Raw genomic sequence first — 15,970 nt, 5'->3', positions numbered from 1 at the left:
ATTTACCTAATTAAAAAAAAAAAAATACACAAATTTCTTTTATACATATTTTAGACTATGGGTACAGAATGACAAAGTTTAACTTGACTTGAACTCATTCAAGAGCTTGGAATGATTCATATTCTTTATCCAAGTCCAAATCCGTGATGAAATATTGGCCAATCATTAAGCCACCACATAAGCCAACCGCCATCTTTTATACACCAGTGACAAACAAATCAGACAGGTCCAACGTCTGCTGAAAGTATAAACACAAGAGCAGTGTGTTGACAGTCGTGTTCTTAAACAGGGCAAAGAGCATTTATGGGAGACAGAGGGAGTGTGTATCTACATCACGACACACTTCTACATTCCCACATTTGCCAGACAGTTGTGCACATTTATCACTATTTTGCGTTCGCTGGGAGTAAAAACCATGATCTTGACCTTGAGTTTAAGTACAGGAACATCACGAGTTACTGCCAGATAATGCTTTAAGAAACATAAAGGGCACCAGATTCTCAAGCAATTTACTGACTTGAAGTGGGTCAATGAGATTCACTTAAAACACAACACTGCATTTCTGCATTTTACCTCTGGGCTTTGAAAAAAAAAAAACGGTATTGCTGAAAGCCATGCAAACATATCAGGTTTTCTATTATCTGCAAAGGAAGTTATGAATAATTTAAAGACACTACTTCACATGCATGGCTGAATTCTTCCACTTATTCTACAGCTCAAAAGACAATCCTGAACTACAGGTTTATATATATATATATATATATATATATAGGTTTGGGTTTTGTGAGATTGTTAATTAATCACTTTCTTTACTTGACACAATGTCATTAGAGTACAGAAGTGAGGCTATCAGGTTGTTTTGTTAGGTAACCAGAAACAACTAATCAGGATATTCAGAATAAACCTTTTCCCAACTATTTTATTTGTTTTAATTACACATATTGACCTAATCATACAATGAGTTAGTGTGCTGGTTTTTGCGATTGTTTTAGAACTTGCATTTCAGTTTCCTTTTGGAGAAATTACTAATAAACGGCAGAAAATGGTCAAACAGTTTACATTCATTCATTTATTTTCCTTGGGTTTAGTCTCTATTTCAAAGGTCACCACAGTGGAATGAACCACCAACTCTTCCAGCGTATGTTTTACACAGCGTATGCCCTTCTAACCACAACCCAGTAAACACCCAAACACGCTCTCATTCACACACACACACACACTCATACACTATGGCCAATTTAGTTTATTCAATTCACCTATAGCACAGGTCACTGGACTGTGGGGTAGACCAGGGCACCCGGAGGTAACCCACACGAACACAATGAGAACAAGCAAACTCTACACAGATATGCCAACTGGTCCAGCAGTGACTCAAACTAGTGACCTTCTTGCTGTGAAGCGACAGTGCTAACAACTGAGCCACTGTGCCACCTCTTGTGTATTAATTCATTCATTCATTCATTTATTCATTTTCTTTTCGGCTTAATCCCTTTATTAATCTGGGGTCGCCACAGCGGAATGAACCGCCAACTTATCCAGCATATGTTTCACGCACCGGATGGCCTTCCAGCTACAACCAATAACTGGGAAACATCCATACACACTCAAAGATGTACACTACGGACAAGTTTAGCCTACCCAATTCACCTATACCAGATGTCATTGGACTTGTGGGGGCAACCGGAGCACCCGGAGGTGCAAACTCCACACAGAAATGTCAACTGACCAAGCCGAGGCTGGAACCAGCGACCTTCTTGCTGTGAGGCTACCCACTGCACCACCGTGATGCCCTATTGTATATTCATCAGTGAAAAATCTGTTACAGTATTTAGAGCATTACCTTTCGCTCTGTTACATTGTCAGTCTGACCTCTGCCTGTTTAATGACTACTCTGCTGTTTGACCCTTTTTGGATGCGTGGTTGTAATTATCTGTACATAGTAAGTAGGGAGTAGACATGGGCCGATATAAGATTCTGACGGTATGATAACCTTAAAATATCAGGGTTTCTCAATATTGTGATAACTGCTCTAAAATATATTCTTTTTAAATGTCTGGGTAAAAAACTAAAACTTTTTCCCCCTTGAAAACAATATATTTTATTTTATGAAAGATTTATAATATTTTGAAACATTCAGTCTGACATGTTTACTAATTCAAATGAATCATTGACTTCTGCGGTCTTCATTTGTTTAATTTAAAAAACGGATCTTTTCTGCTGGAGATACTGTTGTCCTAAAAACAAAAAAAATGTAAATAAAAAAATCTTTTCCAAACCGCAGTATACCTTAAAAATGGTTAAGGTATCCGTTTTTAAGGTATCCGTCCCATGCCTAGTAGGGAGCTCGACACCAATTGCTTTTGTACCTTCTTTTTCAATAGTTTTTGTTGATAAGAGATTTAGAAATTAAAGTGTATTTTCTTTTCATTTCTTTAGCTGGAAATAGAGAAGTTAGAGGGAATTTGAATTTTTTTTGTTTATTATTTTGGCCTGGTCAGCTCCTGAGGTTGAGAAAGATAAATTGTGTTTATGAGAAAATCATTGTATAAATAAATCTCTATACATTTTCTTAAGCAGCGTTTATGTGTGCAGTCTTCCCTCTCTTTTATGTTACGTCCTTACTCCTATATGGGGTGTAACACTATACATGCAGTAGAAAAACAGCAAAACATGATGTACAGTCAAGCGGATTTCCAATAATGCATACAAATGTTGTTTAATTCTTCTGCACTTTTTTGTTTGTACTTTAATGGGTTCATCTGTGCTTTGCAGCAGTAGCAGTCGTACATGTATTTTTTTTTTTATCTAGAGTTATTACTAAAAAAAAAAAAAAAAAAAAAAAAAAAAAAAAAAAAAAAAAAGTACTATCCTACTCCACAAATAAGCTTTAAATACGCATTTTCAAATGCCAGATGAATAAGGTTGTTCAGTTAGATCCATCCAGATGGTATATGAGTAATTTTGTTGATAATTAATAATTATTTTTTTAGAAAGCAATGGAGAGTTTCCAAATGGCATTTTGCAGTTGCCCAAGCAGCTGTTCTGAGGTGCTGATGGTGGAAAAAAAAAATTCTACTTCATGAATCAATTATAAAACGGTACACAAAACAGCGAAGAGATATTCGATTTGGATCCATCTTCAAAGGTCAGAAATACTATTAAAAATTAAACATCCACATGTTTAAAATTCCACCAAAGAGAGTTTAGGCCTTTGGAAAACAAGAAGGCCTTTTCAGAAAACCACAACATGAAACTATAATGCCAAACACCACAATGCACCTGTTCTATCAGCCACGGACACCTGTCTTGTGATGAAACACATCTGGCAAAATCATCCTGGCACAGAATCAACAAAATCTCGCTCTGCCTCTTCTGTGTTCTTGCCCTTTTCACAGTTATTAACTGGAAGCCTGCCGATGCAGCCAGAATCCTAGTGCAATACCAATGAGCAAAGCCAATGTGTGAGAGACAGAAACTCGGTGGATTAGGATAAAAGTTGCTCAGAGTCAGTATAGAAAGTATAGGTTGGTTATTTCAGAAAATAGTAGAAAATTATCTCTCAATGAGAAATCATACACATCTCATGTCCTGATAAATATCAACTAATAATAAAAAAACAGCAAATCGTTCCACATTGCTACATTTAATTTGTTTAAATTCAGCCCATATGAATTGTTTGCAACCATGTGCCTCAAATAAAAATGAGCAAATCCAATGAATCTTATTTTTCAGTGTACAAAGTAATTCATTCATTAATTTTCCTTCGGATTAGGGTGCTTTCACATCAGTGGTTCAGTTAATTTGGTCCGGAACAAGGGCAACAAATCATACATTGTCGCATTTTTCTGCCGTCTTTGGATCCTTTTCACACCACACTGATTGCTTTGGTCCAAACCAGTTGAAAAGAACCAAAATGCAGTCATGTGACAAAATGCACATCACTCATTGGCCAGATGTTGTTGAACGTATTTCCTAAACTGTCTTTAGATTGGTCAGAATTAATGTGCTAATGGAACTCCCGCAAGTAAACACCGCCAGACACAAAATGTTGCTTTTTATTATTGAGGGACGACTGCGCTGGCTGATTGTATCTGGTCATAGTATACTATATATAGTTTATACACATCACTTTAGACAAACTATACATTTCAAAAATGAACCGCGGCTGTGGCTGCAAAGCAATGTTTTAATCCATTGCAAACGGCGAAGGTGCATCGCACATCTCTTCAGGTGGAGGCATGAATTAATTTAGCTAAACTGTGACATCTTCGATCCATCAGGTAATGTTTTTCCCCCTCTCTCTGTTTAAAATTATTGGTAAAGTGCTATCAACAAATATTTTTCCTCCACAATAAGATGTGACAGCACATTGGACTACGGCAGCTGGATTAGTCCAAAAAGGCGCAGTACTTTTTGAGGTTGGGTCTGCTTTAGTTTGGATCATGTTCTTACCACAAACTAACCGCTCCAGGGTTCTTTTGAAAGCGTACCAAGACCACCTCTTCAAGGAGGTCTCGGTACATTTTTTGGTCCGCTTTTGGTGCGCACTCGAGTGCGATAGATACATTTCACGAACTGCACCAAGAGGGAAAACGAACTGTAGTGCTATTCAACCTAACTAAATAAGGCAGGTGTGAAAACACCCTTAGCCTCTGATTATCAGAGGTCGCCACAGCAGAATGAACCACCATCTAATCCAGCATATGTTTTACGCAACGGATATCCTTTCAGCCCCAACCCAGTACTGGGAAACACCCTTACACTCTATCATTGACACACACACACACACACACACACACACACACACACACACTACTACTACTCCAATTCACCTATACCACATGTGTTTGGACTGTGGGGGCAACCGGAGCACCTGGAGGAAACCCACGCCAACACAGGGAGAACACGCAAACTCTACACAGAAATACAAACTAACCCAGACAGGACTCAAACCAGCGACCTTCTTGCTGTAAGGAGACAGTGCTAACCACTAAGCCACCGTGCCACCACACAAAGTATTTCTTCAGCATCAAAAAAAAAACTTTAACATAACTATCATTCTTAAAAGGACAATTGACCTAAAAATGACATCTTTATTAAATTCAGTTCAACTATTCACCTTAAAAAGTAGTTCAAAACCTTTAAGAATTTCTTTTATAAGTTGAAGATCTTTTGAAGAATGTTGGAAAGACAATGATTGCAGAGGAAGACCAGCATTATTCAAAATATTTTCTTATGCGATCAACAGAAGAAAGGAAGTCAAAAAGGTTTGGAACATGCAAGTAAGGTGAAGAAATTTAAAATTGGTGTGAACTATCCCTTTAATAGGAGTCAAAACTGCATTATTTGGCTTGAAAGAAACACCACTTACAGATGTTAGGAAATCAACATCCAGGCCTTCTTTGTACTCCAGACATTCGTTGACCATAAACTTTGAGAACCAAAATGGCTGACCAACAATCCATCTTTACTTTGGTAAATTCATTAAATTCCCCAACAGCAAGAATCACATCAAAATCTCATTTGCGATACCCATTAAAATGCAAAGAGTCTTAGTTTTCTGGAAACACACCCCAAAATAAAAAAATAGAAATAAATAATAGAAAGGAAACTGTAGTTGAGGACAGTTGGAAAGTCACCTAACTTCCTCTTCCAAGACAAAAAACATCAACTTCCCCCTTTGGAATGCAGCGTCTTCGCTCTGGCCCATAGTTTTAGAAGTTATGAAAGTAAGAACAAAACTTTGTAGTCCAATTGTATAGGCACAAACTTTTCTGGCACTCGCTGTTTATTCTTCCAGACATTCTCCTCAAATAGTGAAGCCATTAGTGAGAACGTAAACAAGTCAGATGCATCTTGACTCGTGGTTAATATAACAAAGACCCTTGAAGACGAATGGTCATCTCTTGGAGCAAACAACTTCAGTCCAGTCCAAACGAAAGCACAAATTCTTCAAAAACTGTCAAAAAAACAACTGTACCGTGCGTCCTCATTGCCCTAGCTTCCTGCAAATATATAATGCAGTTTTCTTTATAGGCTTGAGTTTTTAGCACTGAAGCTGAGCTCCTGCACTCTGGGTATTTTTGATTTCCTTTGCGCAAAAGCTGAGCAAACAGACAAAGAGAGCTGCGATAGTACCCTGCCAAATCTCGCCTGGGCTTTTTTTTCTCTTCCATTCCTCTCCCTCTCCGTACTCCTGCACTCCCGGCGTGGCAACTTTCCCGAAAAACCCTGGCGGAGCTCCAGCCTGTGTCTGCTCGTCTGGGCCCTCCTCCTCATCATCTCCCCCCAAAAAGCAGCAATTTAGGCAAATTGATCAAAACGAATCTCAAATTAATTTCTCTTCTCTGCCATTCCCTGCCACCTCCATCCAGATTTGATCCCCCCTCCTCCCTCGCCAGATGCACAGACATGAGGACATGGGAATGTCTGTCATCCCATTCTCGCCAACGTCCCTCCTTCATCCGCTCCACTTGAGAGTTGCTCTGTGTTTCACCTATAGTCACTTGCAAATGTGTCCTAGCAAGAAAAACTCTGCTGCTGTTCTTCTTTTCAGTGCCACGATCATTCACTGCATGCCAAAACAGAATCTCCTGTGTTACTGCTGCCATTTTTGGGGACATTACAGTGATCCGGTGCCAAAATCAGGACAGTCCCAAGGACACACTCCCAATAAAAAAATAATAAAATGTCCTCCCTTCCAAATGATGTAGTAAAAACTGCTGTGATTATTTGACAAATGAACAGCTAGTGCAGAGAATATGAATGCAGTTTATCTACACTCACTGGCCACTTTATTAGGTACACCTTACTAGTACCGGGTTGGACCCACTTTTGCCTTCAGAACAGTTTTAACCCTTAGTGTAAATATTCCTCAGAGATTGTGGTCCATATTGACATGATAGCATCACACAGTTACTGCACATTTGTCGGCTGCACATCCATGATGCGAATCTCCCGTTCCACCACATCCCAAAGGTGCTCTATTGGATTGGAATCTGGTGACTGTGGAGGCCATTTGAGTACAGTCCACTGTCATGTTCAAGAAACTAGTCTGAGATGATTCGTGCTTCATGACATGGAGCGTTATCCTGCTGGAAGTAGACATCAGAAGAAGGGTATGCATGGTGATCATAAAGAAATGGACATGGTCAGCAACAATACTCAGGTAGGCTGTGTTGACACGATGCTCAATTGCAATTAATGGGCCCAAAGTGGGCCAAGAAAATATCCCCCACATCATTACACCACCACCAGCCTGAACCGTTGATGCAAGGCACCCGTGGATCCATGCTTTCGTGTTGTTGATGCCAAATTCTGAGCCTACCATCCGAATGTCGCAGCTGAAATCGAGACTCATCAGACCAGGCAACGTTTTTCCAATCTTCTATTGTCCAGTTTTGGTGAGCCTGTGTGAATTGTAGCCTCAGTTTTCTGTTCTAAGCTGATAGCAGTGGCACCCGGTGTGGTCTTCTGCTGCTGTAGCCCATCGGCCTCAAGATTGGATGTGTTGTGCATTCAGAGATGCTCTTCTGCATACCTCGGTTGTAATGAGTGGTTATTTGAGTTACTGTAGCTTTTCTATCAGCTTGAATGAGGGTGGCCATTCTCCTCTGACATCAACAAAGCATTTGTGCCTACAGAACTGCCGCTCACTGGATATTTTCTCTTTTTTCTGACTATTGTCTGTAAACCCTGGAGATGGTTGTGCGTGAAAATACCAGTAGATCAGCAGTTTCTAAAATACTCAGGCCAGCCCGTCTGGCACCAACAACCATGCCACGTTCAGTCACTTAAATGACCTTTCTTCCCCATTCTGATTCTATTGTCTTGACTGTGTCTCCATGCCTAAATGCATTGAGTTGCTGCCATGTAATTGATTAGAAATAAAAAAAAGTGACCGGTGAGTGTATATTGCCTATAGCAAATGTATTTTTTTAATGCTTCATTATGGGTCATCTTTGAGAGGTGCAAATGTAATCTCTGATGGTTCAGTTCTGATTAATGTTTGGGGAAAAACAAACATGGAACAAATAGCAAAACATCCTTATTAGAGACGTGTTCAAGCAATCAGCCATTTCTTTTCTTCTGCATCACCTAGTCAAATCACTGTTTGAATTACGCAAATTAATTTGCCTTTGCGTATTTGCCGCCTGGCAATAATGAAACACTTTTACACTGAATCAATATATTTGCTTCTTGCTAAGGCCAAGCATTCCGCTGGATTTGCTGTTACTGAAAATTGTATTAAAATTACAAGTAAAACAATACATGTATAGTCACAAATGTCTATTATTATTTTTCAAGTATAGGTTTATGTTTGTTAAACGTAATTGTGTTTGACATTAAAAGGAGATATTTTCAAGAATGTTGAACATTGAAACCTAGTTACTTTTTTTGATGAGGTGAAATGCATTGAGAGGTATTTGGCAAAATATTTTAAAAAAGGATTTTTTTTGTATGTATGTATGTGTGTGTGTGTGTGTGTGTGTGTGTGTGTGTGTGTGTGTGTGTGTGTGTGTGTGTGTGTGTGTGTGTGTGCATGCAATGTCATTCACAAAAGTGATCATAGTAAATTGTATTATATTTTAAATGATTAACAACTTGCCGAAAATCCATAACACCTAGTGGTGTGGGGAATGATGACATACAGGTCAGTTTTTTTTTTTTTAACTCAAATGGTTTGTAGCAATCGGTTTCCTCGCTTACTCAAATGGATTAAGTTCACAGTACTCATTAGAATTACATTTTGAACTTTCCTCAAATGTTTTGAGTTACCTTAACCTTTTGGGTTTTACAGTGTACTCGAGATACTGTGCTACTCATCTAACCTAACAAATCTAAAGCTTAGAGCATCACCGTGCCTCTCGCAATCTGTTCTCTTGCTAATTCATTCTCATCTGCATCATTTCCAGGGTGTTTTTATCATTAAGGATTTTCAAACAGTACAAACAACAAAAAGACAACCTGACAAACAAACAAACCATCCCCAAAATTTACAAAAATGTAAGTTAATAAAATTATAATAATAATAATGAGAAATAAAAAAAATAAAAAAATTAAATAATCAAAACAAAAGAAGCCAGAGCTCTCAAAATAAAAATTTCAGAGTTTATGTAGAAAGGATTGGAGAGGTTCCCAAAGTCTCTTGAATTTGTGCTGTATGTGGTTGAGGTCATAGGTTAATTTTTTCAAAAGGAAGAAAAACTTACAACTGAGAAGTTTCTCAACTTGAGAAGTAGACCATTTTAGTAATTTACATTTCTTAGCTAGAAATGTATGAGTTGTACACAGAAGTTTAAGCTCTGAGTCAAAAAGGTCTTCAGGAATGTCATTCAACAAAAAAGTGAGGGGGAGAAAATAAAACGTTTTCCAATCATCTCCTGGATTGCAGAATGAACCCCTCTCCAAAATGGTTGGATGTGAACACAGGACCAAAATACATGAAACAATGCGCCCTTACAAGTTTTGCACTTAAAACAGAGGTCGGAACAGGTTGAGGACATTTTATGCAGACGAACAGGTGTAAAATAAATTCTGTGGAAAAACAGACTTTTGTTCAAGTATGGAAATTGAGGTACATTTTGGAAAAGTACTATCACAGATCATGGACTAATCTTCAGGATTAAACAGAACTTCTATGTCCTGTTCCCATAGTGGTTTCAAGGATTCATAAACGGAGGAATCAGAGTAAAATAAGGCATAGAATTTAGAAATAAGCCCTTTAAAAGAATTACTGACAGCATGATTTCTTCCAGTTCCCATAATTTAAAACGAAATTGGTTTTGCTTTAATATGGACTCTATAAAATGTCGAATTTAAAGATATTTTAAAAGTCTTCAGAGGGAATAACAAACTCTGTTCAAATTTGTTTTTCCAGGGTGTTTTATATAATTCAAAACACCTCTGATCAGCTCATGAGATCAGCCAGATTGGCGATCTCCTGCCGATCGATCGGAGAATCCATACTTATAATGTAGTATTTCAAATGTATTAGTAAAAAAGATCAATCAAGTGAGTGCATACTTTAAACAGCAAAAGAGCACTCCAAGAACAGAACTTGAACGACATGGAGCAGTTCCCTCCACACCTGAGCTGAGCGCCCAAAAAGTTTTGAGTGAGAGCTGCTTGTGTTCAAAGAGATGTGGCGCTGCCCCGAGCTCTGATCTCATTCTTCCATCTGTTCTGTGGTCTGTAACCTTCAACCAGGTTCATTACATCTTCAAAGCGAGACACGCGTGTGTCAGTGGTGCAGAGTGTTACCTGGCAACCTGCCAGCCCCGCGCCGGAGTCCCGTTGCCAAGGGGAAGCCTTGAGATAATCAGTTCACTGCAGTCTGAAGGGGTGGATCCCTGCATGGGCGCTTCATGCCATTGCACTGAACGCCAATGTGAGTCGCATGTCAAGCAGCTTGCGGATGCTCCTGAGAGCGAGGCATTGCAGATATGTTGTTGCACTTAGAAACTTCTACAATGAAAAATAATAATTTATTGGATTTACTACATTTATTAAGGTCAGTGGTTGCAAACGATTTATATGGGCAAACAAATTAAGTTAAACATTACTAAATTTAATTTGCTTAAATTCAGCCTATATAAATTGTTCACAACTACTTACCTTAAAAAAATTTAGTAAATCCAATGAATCATTCTCTCAGTGTGGCGTTACAAAAATAAGCTGCTCTAAAAATCCCTTTATAACTCCACAGCTGTCCAATTTAAATGAATGCAGAGGCAATATCTGCAAAACAAAAAAAAGGGAAAGGGAATATCCACTCGGACCTGCTGCTGGGACGATGGGACAAGGTGTGTGGCTGTATAGCCCAGGGCTGGTAGCCAGAAAATTGCAAGTTTGACCTCCGAGAGAAACTAACCTTGTGTTATCACTCTCACGCCCTTGAGCAAGACAAGTAATTTGCTCCAAAAGGGACAGTTTTCTTGAAAATGAAAACGCTGGCATTATTACGCCTGCCAATATATGCAGTTATTTTTTGCAGTCGGACAGAAGGTGTGATTGTAAAATAACGTGCATGCTTCTTTTTACGCTTAAAAATAAAAGTGTGTAAAAGTGTGTATTGCTCTTGCAATTTTTAAGGGAAAAAAAGTCATACAGATTTGAAATAATGCATGCGTGTAAACTGCACAAAGAAATGATAGAGTTTTTCTATTAATATTATCTCTTTTGATGTAATTCTTCAATGGGGAAGCAAGCTTTTTTCTGTAATTGTTTTAGGAATTCTGATTCATTTGGCTTTGTGGGAAATGACTAGGATTATCAAACTGTAATAGACAAGTGTCTTTATGACTATATACAGTTGAAGTCAGAATTATTAGCCCCCCTTTGATTTTATTTTGTTTTTAAATATTTCCCAAACGATGTTTAACAGAGCAAGGAAATTTTCACAGTAAGTCTGAAAATATTTTTTTCTCCTGGAGAAAGTCTTATTTGTTTTATTTCGGCTAGAATAAAAGCAGTTTTTGATTTTTTAAAAAAACATTTTAAGGTAAAAATTATTAGCCCCTTTAAGCTGTATATATTTTTAGTCTACAGAACAAACCATCATTATACAATAACTTGCCTAATTACCCAAACCTGTCTAGTTAACCTAATTAAGTTAGTTAATAGTTAAATGTCACTTTAAGCTGTATAGTGTCTTAAAAAATATCTAGTAAAATATTATTTACTGTCATCATGGCAAAGATAAAAGAAATCAGTTATTAGAAATGAGTTATTAAAACGATTATGTTTAGAAATGTGTTGAAAAAAATCTCCTCCATGTTAAACAGAAATTGAGGATAAAAAATAAACAGGGGGGCAAATAATTCTGACTTCAACTGTATATATAAAAATAATAAAATAAGACAATTTTGCTACAGCCTAACAAGCTGTTTTTATAGCTAAAAATCAATGGACGTGAATGAGACTGGAATTCTTGTGCAAATTTTCCAAAGGTTCCAAAAATGTGAATTAAACTTATGCACAAAAAACTGAAATCTTGCATACAACACTGTAAACAAAGTACTGATTCCATCCAATGAGTGAAAAAGAACTAAATTGTCACTTCCTGATAAACTGGCGCCAAATATCCATTCATTCTGTCATTTTCTTTTCGTCTTAGTCCCTATTATTAATCTGGGGTCGCCACAGCGGAATGATCCACCAATTTATCCAGCATATGTTTTACGCAGCGGATGCCCTTCCAGCTGCAACCCATCACTGGGAAACATCCATACACACTCATTCACACACATACACTACGAACAATTTAGCCTTCCCGATTCATCTATACCACTTGTTTTGGACTTGGGGGGGAAACCGGAGCACCCGAAGGAAACCCACTCAAACACAGGGAGAACAGGCAAACTCCACACATAAATGAAAACTGACCCAGCCGAGGCTCAAACCAGCGACCTTCTTGCTGTGAGGCAATTGTGCTACCCACTGCGTCACCGTGCTACCCTGGAGCCAAATATCAAAATAAAAAAAAACTGAATTTGTTGCCTTCGGAGAAGTCAATGTGAGTCTTTTTTTCTGTATAATAAATTACATTCGCCTCATAAAATGAAATGCAAATTAACGCACTGTGAATTTTAAAGGCGTGAAACTGCTTTTTAGGCACGTAGTCACTCAAGAAAGTCCTAAGATTTAACAATCCATTGTCGCTTTGATGACAGACTTTGGTTAAGGAACTTCAGAATGACCTAAACGAAATTTCAGATATTTCACTATGTTGGTTTTCTGGTTTGTCCATTAAGGATGTCCCATCACACCCATTTTTATCATCACATGATCTCTTATAACAAAAATCACATGACCTTTTTAATGCACCTACTGGAATTTATTTGGTAAATTGTTTTCATCATAGTTTATGCACATTTTTTATTGGATAAAAACGTGATCCTACTTTTCAAAATCCATGCGCATCTTGGTGCTTGCATTAAGCAGTTTTTATGTAATAAACCAAAATATGCATAAAAATAGGTGGATGGAAAAATAGCTAATGGTCATTTACGACACCAGTGGACATTAAGAGAACTGCAGTCAACAAAGTAAATGCTCTGAAACACAAATTCAATCTCATGACAATTCACTTTTTAATTTGGTGCCTTTTATTGTATGAATTTAAATGACTTTTTCCACATTTGAAAAGTCCTACAATTTTGTACGAATGACACTGTATGAATTCTTATGAGTTACCCATCAATTTGCCAACTTGTAAGATGGTTAAATTTATTCATACATTCATTTTTTCCCTCTGCTAAATCCTTTTATTCATCAGGGGTCGCCACAGCGGAATGAACTTCCAACTTTTCCAGCATGTTTTACACAGCGAATGCCCTTCCAGCTGCAACCCAGTACTGGCAAACACCTATGCACTCTCACATTCACACACATACACTACGACTAATTTAATTCATCCAATTCACCTATGCTGCAGGTCTTTGGACTATGGGAAAAACCGGAGCACAGTAAAATATAACATGAACACACGGAGAACATGCACAGAAAAGCCAACAGTCAGGACTCGAATCAGCGACCTTCTTGCTGTGAGGTGACAGTGCTAACCACTGAGCCACCGTGTTACCCAAGATGGTTCAATTTTCCCCATGTAACTGCGCTGGTAATAATTGCATAGTTTTTTTTATTCTTATATTAAAAGCAAAAAGTTAATACTTTCTTAGCAATATACTGACACCAAAATCCAGATGCCATAAACACTGCTGAAAGCAATGTTTAGGTTAATATGTAAACATGTGATGATCTGCTATTTCCTCTCGAGATGAATGTTTAAAAACAAGTAAACAGAAATTACTTTTTTAGGTGAAATATCCTTTTAATTGTCATTGCAGGGAAAAGAAGCTTGCAGGAGAGTCCCTTTCATTTTTCTGGCAAAAATCTTTACATACTGACCAGTTTACAAGCCTTCATAGAGAACCTAGGAAGTCAGGGAACATCTCGCTTTGTTGTTGTTTGTTGTTGTTTCACCTATGGGCCGGTATAAGATTCTGACTGTATGATAACCTTGGATAAAAATGTCTCGGTTTCACAGCATCACGGTATTGTGTTTACTGCTTTAAAATTTGTTATTTTTAAATGTATAAGTTTTAAAAAATTCCACATTGAACATAATATATTTTATTTTAGGAAACATTTATAATATTTTGGAGCGGTAAACATGTCAGGCTAAATAATTTCAACAAATTATTGACTTCTGCGCTCTTCATAAGTTTAAAAAAAAAATACTGACTATACAAGTACAAGACAATAAAAAACACATAAAAAAAAACTTACATATACCATAGGAACGATATAACAGAAAATTTTAGCGATTCTTAAATGCTGACTTTCCAAACTGTGGTAAACCTTGAACCCGGTTATCATGCCGTGCCTAGTTTCAACACATTTACACACTGAAAGGTATTTGAAAATGATTACATGCATGCCATTTAAAAATTGGACCCATGATATCCATATCAGTTTGGATGGAACTGTCTACTAAATAACTACTAGCTATTTAAACAAGTGTTTTAATTTGGTTGAAATTACGTGTCTTAAGCGGGATGATTTAGGATTTGTAGCTAGCCTCCTGTTCCCATCAGAGCTCTTCACCCTCCTAGAAGCAGCATTTCCATTTTTATGTAAGAGCCTGAGTCAGCTGTTCTGTTCCACTGCAAGTGTGCCTTTTATTGCCCTTTACTACCCTGTACTCCTGCCTTTGAGGGAAAAAAGATATTGAATATTTAATGCCAAGAGAGTTGGAGATATTACACGGTTAAAAAAAAGACTTTTGCTTCACCTAAATGCCACTTTAACGTAAAACATTTATGAAAAATGAAAGAAAGGTTATGTATAAGATGTATTTAACGTTAATGGTGTCGCGGAAAAGCATATCAGTTGATCCCTGCGTACTGCGAAATATGAAATATTATTTATAAATAATCTCTAAAAATGAGCAGACGTTGCTGTGCCACTGCGCATGCGCGTCACACAGATCCAGGAAAAACAAAACAAAGCCCCCAGTTTTCTCGACTGCGAGAAACCCTTCATAGCTCTCTTTTACAAGCGTGAACTTTGGCTTTATTTACGTAACCTATAACATTGTATCACATCGCGACTTTCACCGTAAAACACTGCCTTGGTTTGTCCGCTTATAGCTGCGTTAGCACGTGAACTGAAACACTCAGGCAAATCCACAGCACCATACCTGACACTTTCATGCTCTGCTCCCTTCCAGGCAGCGCTTCCTCCGGCGATATCATTTGCACTTTGGAAGACATTTCTCCCATTCTACCTTGGATAAATTGACGCCAAATCAAACGCACGGAAGTTCGCGCGACCATGAGCACAAACACGGGACACGTGCGTAACGATTGCACAAGCGCGTGCTCGTTACTTAACATAACTGCGGTCATACATTTATTGTAAATAAGTGATTAAATGTTTTAATCAAACTTTAAACACTTCTTTAGTAGAGTCCTTTCTGTCTTTGCATGGTGATCAATACAACTTTTAGCTTGCAGAATGTTTTAAAAAAATAATAAATAAATAAATAAATAAATATAATATATATATGTGTGTGTGTGTGTGTGTGTGTGTGTGAGAGTGTGTGTGTGCGTGTGTGTGTGTGTGTGTGAAGACTTTAGACTTTATATATATATATATGTATATATATATATATATATATATATATATATATATATATATATATATATATATATATATATATATAATACATACATGCACATACATACACATGACAGAAATTCCCTGTAAAATAATGGACTTAAATTACAGAAATTTACTGTAAAATAACAGATGTTAAATTACAGAAATTAAAATTTGAGGACATTTCTGTAATTTAAGCTCCGTTATTTTACAGTAAATTTCTGTAATTTAATGGCTGTTATTTTATGTTTTTTCCGGCACCCCAGCTGTCGAAAAAAAAAACTAAAATATCGGATGTTTTTAG

The 15,970-nt window shown here is 37.4% G+C and overlaps 1 protein-coding gene across 1 annotated transcript in view; it reads right to left on the bottom strand.

The window, feature by feature from the left end:
• The window catches only part of msraa (methionine sulfoxide reductase Aa), a 152,618-nt gene extending 137,244 nt beyond the window's left edge, over positions 1-15,374 (bottom strand). Inside the window, exon 1 of the mRNA XM_056445530.1 lies at positions 15,206-15,374. Within this exon, the coding sequence (XP_056301505.1) occupies positions 15,206-15,341 (136 nt within the window). The 5' untranslated portion in view covers positions 15,342-15,374. The remainder of the gene's footprint in view (positions 1-15,205) is intronic.
• Between the last annotated feature and the right edge of the window lie 596 nt (positions 15,375-15,970).

The sequence above is a fragment of the Danio aesculapii genome, chromosome 20 (genome assembly GCF_903798145.1).
Source record: "Danio aesculapii chromosome 20, fDanAes4.1, whole genome shotgun sequence".
Classification (NCBI taxonomy): domain Eukaryota; kingdom Metazoa; phylum Chordata; class Actinopteri; order Cypriniformes; family Danionidae; genus Danio; species Danio aesculapii.
Note: the sequence above shows the minus strand (reverse complement) of the source record. Positions and strands in the feature narration are given on the sequence as shown.